The sequence below is a fragment of the Megascapheus bottae genome, chromosome 26 (assembly GCF_031878675.1).
Source record: "Megascapheus bottae isolate mThoBot1 chromosome 26, mThoBot2.hap1, whole genome shotgun sequence".
Classification (NCBI taxonomy): domain Eukaryota; kingdom Metazoa; phylum Chordata; class Mammalia; order Rodentia; family Geomyidae; genus Megascapheus; species Megascapheus bottae.
In genome coordinates this window covers 16,032,823-16,046,419 of record NC_143534.1, presented here as the reverse complement: position 1 = coordinate 16,046,419, position 13,597 = coordinate 16,032,823, and the positions used below count along the sequence as shown (strand labels likewise).

Sequence of the window (13,597 nt, the reverse complement as noted above, 5' to 3'; positions counted from 1 at the left end):
ATTCATAGCAGTCATCATCCTTGGCAGTCCTGAGCATTGACCGCAGGGCCTCTTGCTTGGCAGGTAGGTGTTCTGCCACTTGAGCCACACCCCAATCCTTATCAACCTCATTTTGTAAGGGAGAGCCTTGAAATTGAGTCTTAGGACAAACTAAAGACAGATGATGCTTTGCTTGAAAGACAAATCCTTGCAGTGTTATGTTCATGTCTGCAGTTCAGCTCATACTTATATCAGTACATCTGAAGGATGGGAGATGGTGCTAGAGAGTTTGGTCAGAGATGTGACTGTAAACCAAGGATGGGAGCCAAGCCCATGACCTTGGACATATTAATCTCCCTAGCTTATTAACTCAACTAAGCTGTCTAAGAAGACAATGTGCACAAAACCAACACCTACAAGCCTTATCAAGCTTTTTGGAGTTTGAAGAATTAAGAAATATTAAAAGGAATTAGAATCGAGTACTAAATGTCCTGAAAGGAGGGGCTCAATTATAATTCATTAAGACATAAGAAGAAACTCTAGTCTGGGCTTGCTGCAGGCCAAAGGGATTTTGCCAATGAATTATTCAAGACAAAATGAGCTGAATGAGGGAATCCTCTTGGCTTGGCAACAGTTCAGGCATAGTTCAAACTTTCTCCCCAGGTAATAGCAAAACAAAAAGTAACAACACAGCCAGCTCCTCTGTTAGGTGTGTGCTTTGTATATGCTGTAAAGGGTTTAACATCAAGACTGTCAGATTGTGGCTTCTTAATAGGAAATCACAGAGAAGACCATGAGGAATATACTCTATCAGTTACAAATTAATTTTTGCCCATCCTGGGGCTTGAACTGAGGGCTTGAGCAATATCCTTGGGCTTTCTCAAGGCTAGTGCTCTACCACTTGAGCCACAACACCATTTCCAGCTTTTTCGTATGTGGTACCAAGGAATAGAACTTGTCTTTTTGCATATTAGGCAAGTACTCTTACCACTAGCCAAACCCTTGGCCCTTAATTTTATTTCTTTATTATCTTTAAGTAATTGTATAAAAGGGTTACAATTCAACACATCAGTTTATGAGCACAATGCATCTTGATCAATGTTACACCTTCTTACTATTTTAAACAAACCAAAAAAATGTTGAACTAGGTAAGTGCTGGTGGCCCACGCCTATAATCCTAGCTACTTGGGGGTGGGGAGGTGAAATGTGAACACCTTGATTTGAAGCTATTCTAGACGAGAAAGTCTATAAGACTCATCTCCCATTAAGCATCAAAAGGCCAGAAGTGGAGCTATGGCTCAACAGGTAGAACACTAGCCTTAAGCCATAAAGCTCAGGATATAATACCAAGACCTGAGTTCAAGCACTATGACCACTGCATGTGCATGTACACACACACACACACACACACACACACACACACACATACACACACACACACACACACCCCTCTGTAAGGCAAGTAATTTTGAGTATTTCCTAAGCCAGTCCCAGGCTTGAGCTCAGGGCCTGAGCGCTGTCTTTGGGCTTTCTCAAGGCTAGATCTCTACCACTTGAGCCTCATCACCATTTCTGGCTTTTTTCTATGTATGTGGTACCCAGGAATCAAACCTGGGTCTTCATGCATGCTAGGCAAGCACTCTACCATTAGGCTAAACTCCCCGCCCTGGTGGTTGGGTTTTTTGTTCTTGTTTTGTTTTGTTTTAAATCTCATCATGAGCGCCTTGGGAGAAAACCTTATTTCCCTACTTTCCATCCATCTGTGCACTGTGCCCATTCTACTTCATACCCTCAATTGTGAGTAAAACAGGCTGCTGTGTTAAAAACAAAACAAAACAAAAAACTTTACAGAGACCCTTCAATTCTGCATCTATTGCTCACATCATATGCCTGTTCGTTTCTGTAGGCTTCTGGGAAATACAGAAATCCCCTAAACCATAGGGGATACCATCTAAGACTCCCAGTGATTTCTGACTGGGGCTATAGCTTAGTGGTAGAGCTTTGACCTAGCATGCAGAGAGCCCTGGGTTCTATCCCCAGCACTATAAAAACCAACCAAAATAACCACAATCAAAACCCACTTACAACACTTAGAATATTAATCAGTACAGGGTGGCTTGTTAAAGAGAGTTCACAGGAGGCTTGAGGTCATCCTTTCTACAGTGGGATCAACAGTGAGCAGGCCCCACCCCGCCGGACTGGCCTTTCCTGGCATACTGTGTATGGTACACAAAGTCCTCTTCTGGTGACGGAAGAGTGTCCAAGTAAGGAACTGACATCATGGCAATAACAAAACTGGCTTTCACATTACCGTATTCACCTGTGTGTAACAGCCCTAGCTGTCTTCAGCATTACCAAAGGTACACATTTGGTGCTATGTTTCTGAATTAAAAATTGGAAGGTAAAAGCCAGTCAGGAGTAAATGTTGCAGATGCTGGATCGACAGTGAGGGAGGCTGACTCTCTGCCATTTGAAGTCTGACATGGCCGAATTTGTGGGGGCCCTTGAGTTGTGTACTGTCTATACAAGGTTTAAGCCCTGTATTTTTTTTTCAGTTCATTTAGAGCAGGCTACAGGAGAACGTGGCAGTCTGACTTCATCTTTGTGGGAGAGCATCTAAGACTCCAAGAAAAAGTTTAAAGCCAGATAATATTGAACTCTATCTATACTTTCCTGTATACCCATACCTGTGATAAAGCTTAACTGATATATTAGTCATATCAAAGATAAAAGATAAATAATAGTAAAAAAAATAGACCAGCTACAATAATTTTGCCTTATATGTGGAAGCTAGAGTTAGCTTATAAACTTGGAAGTAAACACGTTGAGTAGTAAGTAAGTGTATACAAGTGTATTGAATGAAAAATAATAGACTCAAGGAATATCTCAAATAGTATATTTCCTTGGAAAGGCAAAAATCAAAGTTTAGCAAAATAAAACATCAGGAAGCAGGCTCAAAAAGAGTGGGGGTGAGGTTAAGGGGAAAGAGCTAGATGAATAAAGAGGAAAAAAGGGAAAATACAGTCAAGAATATAATGTATGTCCTACAAAATTAAGAGAGTCAAGGAAGGGGTGGGTGGGGAAGGATGGGCAAAAATGTTGAAAGATGTGACATTGATCAAGATATATTGTATTCATAAACTGCTTTAACTAAAGTTAATAAAAGAGATTCAAAAAGAGAAACAATTATGAAGATATATGGTTCTGCCTGTTTTACCCTTTCCTCCCTCTCTTCCTCCCTCCCTCTTCGCTCTCTCTGGCAAGGATAACTGAAACCATAGAACACCACAGCATGGATATAGAATTGCTGTGTTCACACTAGCCAATGTTTGCTGTTTGGACTGAGCCTTTCTGGCAATCTCTGTGGCTAAGCGCATAAGCCAGTTATTGTCAGGGTAAGGAAGGAGAGCAAGAGGTAGGCACTTTCTCCAAGTTGTGTAGAAGCCAGAGAATATTCTCCTCAAATGAGTAGATCCCTCTGGAATCTGATGCCATGAAGCTCCCAAGTGGGTCTCTGTTTGAAAAATTCCTAATATTTTCATTTTGCTGATTCAAGGCCAAGGTGTAATTTGTGGTTGGCACAGATTGTTTTTTTCTCCTTTAAAATAAAGATGCATTATACAGAGGGTGACTCATAGGTTGCTGTGTATGGACATTGCCTCTTACTCCCCACCTAGATTTCAACTTGCTCTGATCCAGGCTTTCTATGCTGCAATGCAGGCACACAGCAGGTTTCTGATCTTATAGGCTAGGGAGAATCTGTTGAGGTAACTGAACACATCCTGCAGTTCCCCAGATTTCCCTTAGCAGTGGGTTTTCACATCCTTTTTTTAGGTAGACTCACTTCTGCAGATAGCTGAGCTCTTTCATTTGCTTCACTTTTATTTCTTTCGATCTTATCTATTTATGTATCTATCTACTATCTGTCTGTCCATTTATTTGTTTGCTGTACTGACTTTGAGCTCAACGCCTCATATTTTCTAGGAAGGGTTCTACCACTTGAGCCATACTTTCCTCCTCTTGGTTTTGGTTATATATTTTGAAGATAGGGTTCCCTCCTCCCAGTCTCTGTTTCTGTCTCTGTCTTTGTTTCTGTGTAACATCCTTCTTGGCCCATTTCATAATTTTACTAACCTGACTTGTAAAAGGTCAATAACTTATGATTCATTCTAAGAAAGGGAACTCTTCTGCCAAGATGGAGGGATAAAAAGAAAATAGAAAAAGGATGGAAGAATGAGGAAGTCAGAGGAAGAAAGGGAAAGGAGGCAAAGAGAGAGGCAGAGAGAAGAAGAGGCATTTAAATTCCACATCTAGGTTGCACCTGCCCAAACTCCCTACCTTGCTTATTTGTCATCTTGGATTTCAGTGTTAGTCCTCGGACAGACACTCATTAACGGACTTTCACAGAAGGCATGCTGTTTCAGTGTAACAAAAATGAAGGCGTGGAAACGATCTAGTCTCAGGAGTTTCTCCATCAGAGATTTAGTAGCATAAAATTGCTCTGGCTAAGGCCCTACTACTTCCTTTCCTAACCCTTTATTTAAGAGCCTTGGCTCTGAGTGAAGCATGACCTAGGACAAGTTTACATAACAGAGTCCAGGCCACATAATCACACATTAACATTGGTGATAAAAGAAAAATAAGTACTTTCCATATGATGACTCTTTACAAAGAATGTAAATTACAAACCTAAACTGAAACTTCTTGGCTTTTACTAGATGATAGACCAATAATATTCAACCAGGATATGTAAATTACTATGTTTAGAGTCAGCACTTGACTGTTAATCAAATCCTTATGCTACTTAATCTTTGATGTTATCACTTTTAATAATTGGTAGGCGATATTTTCATATAACTACACATTCTATTTATATCAATGTGTGTTTCAGAGAAGCATTTTGCATATTTTGAGTTCTTCCCTAAGTTTCACTAACTTCAGAACAAAACTCATTTCAGGTAGGGCACCACTGATTCACACCTGTAATCCTACCTCCTTAGGAGTCTGATTCTCTCGGTTCAAAGTTATCAGATGCAAGAAAGTCCATGAGACTCTTCTCTCCAATTAACCATCATAAAACCAGATGCTGTGAATCAAGCTGGAAGAATGCTAGCCTTAAGTGAAAAACCTCAGGGACAGTGCCCAAGCCCTGAGTTCAAGCCCCACAACGTACAAACCAATAAACAAAAACTTTATACCATAAAGTTATATTCTTTGGTGGTAATGTAGGAAGAAGAACCATGCCACATTGACAGATGGCTGGTATTCTTTGTTGTTGTTGTTGTTGTTGTTTGCTTTTACTTGGAGTCTGAGCACTGTCTTTGAGGTTTCTCAAGGCTAGAGCTCTAAACTTGAGCCATAACACCACTTCCAGATTTTTCTATTTATGTGGTACTGAGAAATCAAACCCAGGTCTTCGTGCATGCTAGGCAAGCAGTCTACCACTAGCCAAACTCCTGGCCCTGGAATTCATTTTTGCAGTGGACTATATGGGCCCCCAACTTTTTCTGCTTCATGAATTACTCCCCAGTTCTCTCTCCAGAGAAGTTTGCTACCATTATTTACTTGTGAGAAAAACAGAGCCTCAGAGGTGTTAAATAACTTGCTCAATGTTCTAAAGTAAGTTACACATCCCATTTAAAAAATATTTTTAGCATTCTAGGAAAAGCCAGAAATGAATTGAATATGTGATTTAAAAACTGGGTTTTCTTGGCACCTGTGACTTATTTCTGAAATCTTAGCTGTTCAGGATACTGAGAAAATAAAGCTTGAGGTTCAAAGCCACCCTGTGTAAAAACTGTCTATAAGATTCTTTTTTTTAAATTTTTTATTGTAATTAATAAAAGGGTTACATGATATTTGCCAGATAGAAGGTGCATTAATTCACATACATTGATACCCTTTCACATGTCTTGGTACCCATTACCCTGCCCCCCACCCCCCCACCCGTCTTGGTTTTCCCCCCTTCCCTATTACAGTGAAATTTCTTAAGGAATAGGAGGAATGAGGTTAGAATTATTTCTGGTGACATTGGTTACAGAGAAGATAAGAACTAGAAAAAGGTTCAGTCTTTAATAAAAGTCAATTCTGGAAATTAGAAGGTGATAGAACATGTTAGACCATAGCAAAAAGTCCACTAAATTTCCTAATGAAATAAATACAGAGATGCAGTACTTGAAAAGTGAAAGGAATTTTAGCCAGTGCTCAGGCCAGCTTGTCTATAAAATTCTTACCTCTAATTAACCACCCAAAGGCCAGAAATGGCTCAAGTTGGTAAAGTACTATCCTTGAGCACAAAACCTCAGGGAGAGTGCCCAGGCCCAAGTTCAATCCTTAGGATACATTCACACACACACACACACACACACACACACACACACACACACACACACACTTAGATTCCATTGGCAAATGTTTCTATAGGGCCAGCCCTAGAAAGCATATTGCAAATATGATCTGAAATAAATAATTGTATAGGTCATAACACCTGTGAGATACAATATAGGTAAATGACAAGAAAGAAAGTGTTACATGATACATAGTTTCAAACATAGTCATCCTGTAACATCATCTGCAACTGAAACTTCTTGATCCACCATGATAAGCTTTCAGACAAAGCTGTTTTGTTCAGTGTGTGTTTTTGTGGGGTAGCATAACTATGCAGTACCTCACAGGCAAAAGACTTGACCAGTGACTCAGAAGCTCTACTGTGATACTCTTCCCTTAGTGTCAAAACACTCATTTATAAACAAATAAGCAAAAAAGCCAAAGGCATATCATATTCTTTATGCTGTCTCCATCCCTCTAGATTCCCTCTTGAAGGCTAGCCATCCTGGGCTTGAATTCCCTTAGCTAAAAGGGTCTAGCTTTTTCTTTCTGCCTATCTTCTTGAGTACCCACAGTCTGTTAGAGGGTACCCTTTTCTTTCTGCTTGTCTGCTTGTCTGCTTTCTTACTTAATAAAGCTCCATCAAATTTCTTTACCATCATGACTTGTCCAGAAATTTGCCATCTGGGCCATGTGGTGGGTTTTATGTGACTCTCACTCTTCCAGAAAGTGTTCAAAGGGTAATTTGTATGCTAATGTGTTTCTACCAAAATGTTTTAAAGGCTTTCTGGTAACTACTTGCCTGGCTTCACGGGCCAAAAAGAAAGAAAAAGCACAGTTTTAAACTCAAGCCACAAAGAAACTTGTCAGATTTAGGTGTGAACAAATGTGTCTAATGTCTGTTTCCCAATTAATGAATTGTTGTTCCAATACTCTCATCATATCTACTAATGAGTTTTATCATTACAGATTTCATCCTTGGCAGACCCACAGAGGGATAAATAATTCTTACAAATATTTACTGGTCAAACTTCTATTCTTAACCAGTTCCTGATAAGCCTTGCTTAAGAACTATTTCTATTGATTTGCTTGTTGTTTCAATAGAAAATAAAAAGGGCCTTGTGGCAAAACAACAACAACAACAACAACTCACTTGATCTGTCAGCCCATCCCTCTAACATGGGGCAAAAATACCAACTAGCAAAAATGCCAACTAGTCTTCATACTAGTCTTTTTTCTAAATGGGCAAGAACTTATAGTGAGTCTTAGACTTAGGATAGTTTGCCTTGGCACCTGGGTCTCCCATACTCTATAGTCCAGACTTCCATAGTTCAAGAAATGATTAAAACTTCCCACCAGTACCTTAAGCTTCTGACTGCTTGTTCTTAACCAGTCCACGATGCTTTTTCCTACCCAGTCACCAGGTGTTAAGCAGTCGGAAGTAATCAAGGACATGATCCACCAACTCCAGGACCACCTGGAATGCAGAAGACAGAAACTGGCCAAGCCATCTGATTTTTCTAAATAGATGGCTGCCCTTCCTTCTGCCATTTGTGGGTCCCCTGATGTTTTTCTTTTCTTATCATTCAGCCCCTGACTCCTAAGACTTCTTTCAGATTTAATCCAAAGATCCACACATGTGTTCACCACCAAGAAATTATTTTTTTTCTTTTTTTTTGTGGTCAGTCATGAGGCTTGAACTGTGGGTCTCTGAGCTCAAGGATAGAACTCTATCACTTTGAGCCACAGCGCCACTTCAGGTTTTTTGGTGAGCAATTAAAGAGTCTCACAGACTTTGGTGCCCAGGCTGGCTTTGAATGGTGATCCTCAGATCTCAGCCTCAGGATTACAGGTGTGAGCCACCAGCACCCAGCTCCACCAAGGAATTCTTACTGTTGCCTTCTCCCAGACTGGACACATCTCTACCTTCTACCCTTCATGTTGATGTCTCTTGCCAGCAGGGAGTAACCAGAAGAGAATCAGTACTCCTTCATAACTATCAAAAAGCTGGAATGTTAGATCCTCCAAGGAACAATGGCTCCTCCCCTTTGTTTTTCCTCCATACACATGTGGTCCTTCCTAGAAGAACCTGCCTAGCCTCTATAGCCCACATAACTGGCACATCTGGGGCAGTGAGAGGTTTCTAGCCTCTGAGGTCACTTACACATGCACTGTGGCCACACCTAATCCCTACCCTCGCCTATATAAACAGTCTCCAAGATTAGTTTCCTCCTTCCTCCCCCTCCCTTGTGTCTGCACAATTCAGTCTTTCTCTTCTCCCTTTCTCTCTCTCTTTCTCTCCCTCTCCTTCTCATCTCTCTGTACTCTTCCATCTGGTACAGCCCTCTACAAACATCCATCCTGTGTAGGCCAACAGGTTCAGTACATAAAATAAACTTCCTCTGCCTGAACAACCACAAACTTTACAAGGACCAACACACATATACAACAGCAGCAATAGCTTCATATAGTCATATGTATTTCTTTTAAAATACCTTTTGCAGCTGGGGAGGTGGCTCATGCCTATAATCCTAGCTACTCAGGAGGCTGAGCTCTGAGGATCAAGGTTCAAAGCCAGCCTGGGCACAAAAGGACCTGAGACTCTTATCTCCAGTTAACCTCTAGAAAATGGGAAGTGGGGCTTGGCTCAAAGGTAGGGCGGTAGCCTTGAGCTAAAGAGCTCAGGGACAGCACCCAGGCCAAGTTCAAGCCTCATGACCCACAAAAAACTAAAAATATTTTTTGCTTAAGCACTTAACATTCTAAACTAAATTTCAAGTTTGATTTTGAAAATAGTTCTTTTTCCTCATGGAAATTTATTTGGGTATTTGATTATGATGTCTGTTGGCATTTGGGGTTTTCTGTCTTTATCTTTAAATCTAAGATTAGTGATAATGTTAGTGATTTTCTTTTCTATTTTTAAACTCTAATATTAAAAGAATTTCTTATTTTTTTATTTATTTATTTTTGGTCATGGGACTTGAACTCTGGGCCTGGGTATTGTCCTTGAGCTATTGAGCTAAATGCTATTGCTCTACCAATTTGAGCCACAGTCCACTTCTAGTTTTCTGGTGGTTAATTGGAGATGAGTCTCTTGGACTTTTAGGCCTGTGTTGGCTTTGAACCTCGATCCTCAGATCTCAGCTTTCTGAGTAGCTAGGATTTCAGGCATGCTCAAAGTTTGCTCTCTACCACGTGAGCCACAGCTCCATTCCAGCTTTTTGGTGGTTAATTGGATTGAGCCTCAGAAAGGCTCCTTCCACTCTGAACCTCAGTCCCCAGATTTCAGCGTCTGGAGCAGCTATGATTACAGTGTGAGACACTAGTGCACTGCTTTTGTGTAGTTATAAGGGAGAGAAGAAGAAAACAACAACAACAACAACAACAACAAAACATGTTTTCCTAAATACAGTAGTAAGATGGAGAATTCTTAAGTGCTAAATCATGACAATGACCTATTGATATCAGATTCCGAGTCCCTTATAAGTTTGTCAATTTCAAACAACCATTTCACCATTAAAAATAAACTTTAATTATTGGTAAAAGTTTAGTGACCTGAACTTTTAGTGATGGTATAGTCTAAAACTTAATTCCTGACGCTCCGATTGTCATTTTGAATAAGAATGTAGGCTTGTTTAGTCTACAGAGACATTTTATTAACTAGGTACAGGTAAGGTCAAGAGACAGGTGTAGCAATTTTCCAGGCCAAGCAAGAGCCTAGGGCTGACTATGTTCTAAGTTACCCTGTTTTTCACTACTTTTCATCTTCCTGGAATGCTTTGAAAAGCAAGTTACCAAGCTTGGGAGGAGAAGAGGTGTCTCACATGCCGGGGAGAAGTGGGTTGTTGGTGCAGAAAGAAAGCATTCGGCAATGTAAATCTCCCGGAGGTATGCAGCCTTGCAAGTAGGCATGGCAGGGCTTAGCAGGGTTAGTCACAGGGGTGTCACTTTGCTTGGAGACGTTTCTGCAGCAGCCAGGCCTGTGGGCGGCCAGCAGAGAACAGGCTTTGTCCTGAAGCCCTGAGTCAGGCCAGCCTGTGGGAGTCTGGGGGGGGGGGTGTTTCCAAAGCTCAGCCTTCCTCTCGCCCCCACTCGGCCTCCAGATTCCTGCGCAGGGCTGGTTTCTCACCGGGAGTTGCCTTGGCAACTGACGCGCAGTTCAGGCAGTGGACTCACCCAGCCAGGAGCAGCTCAGATAGCGGTGCCCAGTTTAGCGATTGGCATGGCTGAGGATGTGAGGGAGATCCCCCTGGAGGACCAGCCCGAAACAAAGGGGTGCTACAAGATCCTCGAGGTCCTAGAGGCCGCGATTGAACAATTCCAGTTCCAGCCCAGGTGACCCGCGGGAGCCTCTGCGACCTGTGTACCTCCACCTGTTCTTGATAATTTCTTACTGGTTCCACTGTCCCTGGCTTAAAAGCCCTGCCTCAGGCCTGGTTCTGATCCTGCCCTTCTGTTTCCGAGTTGAGCAAGTTACAGCTTTGTGTCTCAGTTGCCTCAACTGAAGGCGGCTACCCTGAGGGTATAAGGTGTCCTCTGTGTAAATCATAGGAAATGTTGCCAGAGTTCATCTTGACCTTCAGAAGAAAGTCCTGCAGAAGTGACACACTAGCCCAATTTTATTGTTGATATTGATTTTGCTTTTGGTCCTGGGGCTTGAACTTACAGAGCTTTTCCCATTCAAGGCTAAGGCCCACATAAGTCACAGCTCTACTTCCAGCTTTTGGGTGGTTAATCAGATATGGACTTTCCTACCCGTGCTGGCTTCAAACTGTAATAATCATATCTCAACTTCCTGAGTAGTTAGGATTACAAGCATGAACCATGGGCCCTGTCTTCCTTTATTTTCAAGCAATTAAAACACCCTAGACGCTAGCAACTTGCTCTGCAAACTGGGAAGTTCAAGTTTCTGGCAGATATGGGCTACTGGGTGGTGATGGGGTTTTCCTCTTAGACAGTATCTCCTTTCTGGGAGGGAGGCCTTCTCCCCAGCTCCCTCTACCTCAGAACCCTACATGGCTTTCATAAGGGCCTCATTCTATTCACTAAGATCCCTGTCTCCTGACTCACCAACTCTACAGGTTCCACCTCCTAATACCACCACCTTGGAAATGAGCATTTTAGCTTGAGTTTTCTGGCAATGCACTCAGGTCACAACAGAGCCCTGTGTGTGGGTCAGCATCATAAGGTGTTAATTTCTGTTCCTTGTTTATACTTCCTCTCACTCATACTCCTTTTTGTGCCCTTTGTCCTAGTTTTTGTTCCCGTATTTTTACTTAGCACATATTAGTTGTATAATGTGAGGGTTTCATTGTGATATTTTTATGCATGTGTATAATATACTTGATTGTATTTACTCTTCTATTATCTCCAATCTATCCTCCTCTTTCTCTCCCCTCCCAGGCCAGTAGTAGAGCTTGAATGCAGGTCCTGGATGCTGCCCCTCAACTTTTCCTTCAAGGCAAGCATTCTACCACTTGAGGCACAACTCCACCATTTCTGGCTTTTTGGTGGTTAATGGAGATGAGAGTCTCAGGAACTTCCCTGCCTGGCCTGGCTTTGAACTATAATTCTCAGATCTCAGCCTCCTGAGTAGCTAAGATTACAGATGTGGGCCAACAGGGCCTGGTAGAGTTTAGCTTTTACTTAGAATGAGATGAGACCTCAGGAGGACATGAGGATTGAGAACTCATATTGTCTAATTTAACTGTCAAGGAGAGTTAGGTGGCTGGTGTTACACACTATCATAGGGGCAAGAACAGGAAAACCAATATGAAAATATTGGTAAGGCTGCTAGGACAAACTGATAGGCTAGTGGCCTCAGAAAAGCTAGCTTGTTAAATGGAAGAATGGAATCACCAATAACTCTATTGAGAAAGATGAGGAGGTGAACAGGTTTGGGGACAATAGGATAAAGCTAGAGACTTGCCAGTGGGACTATTCAGCACCTATTTAAACTGCTAAATAAGTAGTTGATTATGAGCTTGAAGTTCTAGTAAAAGAACCCAACTTGATTCATCCATGTAGGAATAATCAGCATAAAGATGGTATAACAAACTGTGAGATTTGGTAAGATCAGCCAGGAAGTAGAGATGTCTATAAGCTTAGGGCACTTCAAAGTCTGGTGTTCTTTGAAGAGGGGAAAAAAAGACAACAATGTGTCTCTTATATTACACGAACAATACATCACAGTGGAAACTTAGCACATCAAATGACATCTCCATTGACTAATTCACTAATGAACATTTGTGAGGATGGACTATTCTAGGATTTAGTGGGAAGTGCCAATGCATTCTGTTAATAAATGTTCATGAGTCCATTTCCTATAATATGTTAACACATTAATTTGAGGATCTAATTTACTAAAAATCTTAATTGTTTTCTTCCAAATGCTCTATTTTATGCATACCAACCAGCCTATTATTCAGAAATACAAATGGAGAGACTATAAATAAAGACCATGTAGGAAACACTTAGCTAATCTCTTGTGATGTGGGTTTCCATTCTAGGCAGTGGGGTTAGCTTCTAAAATTAGAGACATATGAAACCTGAAGAGAAGCTGCAGAATGAACCTTCAGATTTCTCTTAGATTGTGAATGAGCCAGATCTTTCTGAATCAGTTACACAAAAAAATTTAGGGCTGGAGGAGAGGGAGAGGAAGCAAGGGGAAGGCCTTAGAATCATGGATCTGTCAGTACCAAATTCAGAGAAGGAAATTTGTTCTTCCAGGCTTTCTAATTTTAGCTGAGTTATTTAATCTCTTTGAATCTCTGTTTCCACGTCTTTGAAACAAACAGATATTTCTCATAATAGGTTATTGGAAAGATTACTAGAAGAGAAAATGTGTGTGTGTGTATTCTGTATATTCTGACCAATACATGACAAAAGCCAAACACTCAGTAAATAGGTACTAATATTATTATGGGCATCCCAGAATAGGTGCTTATAAAATCATTGGATTTTATTTAAATATTATATTACTCTAAATTACATCCTGAAAAATGTAAATTGATAAAAATTATCCATATTCCATAAACATACTACCTATAGGTTTTTATTTTTGATATTTTGTTTTGTTTGCTTAAAATGGGAGGAAATGAAAAAGCATACATGTTCAGGCTGAATGAAAATGAAGTTGGATCGTAAAAAGGAACCACTTCTCATGGGGGAGGCCAAAAAAACTGCATTTCTAGACTAAAAAGATGAATCACAGGTCTGTTATGCATGTAGTCATGTAAAATATAAAGAACGGGAAGTTCAAGTAGCAGTTTGAGTAATTTGATTTCAACTG

The 13,597-nt window shown here is 40.9% G+C and overlaps 1 protein-coding gene across 2 annotated transcripts in view; it reads left to right on the top strand.

Moving 5' to 3' along the window:
• C26H10orf67 (chromosome 26 C10orf67 homolog) overlaps positions 1–13,597 on the top strand; it is a 91,659-nt gene that overhangs the window by 29,304 nt on the left and 48,758 nt on the right. Inside the window, exon 1 of one of the 2 annotated variants that reach the window (XM_090319186.1) lies at positions 10,452–10,641. The exons of the other annotated variant lie outside the window; for it this stretch is intronic. Within the exon in view, the coding sequence (XP_090175312.1) occupies positions 10,529–10,641 (113 nt within the window). The 5' untranslated portion in view covers positions 10,452–10,528. Of the gene's footprint in view, positions 1–10,451; positions 10,642–13,597 lie in introns of those variants that run through there. 2 annotated transcript variants of the gene reach the window in all.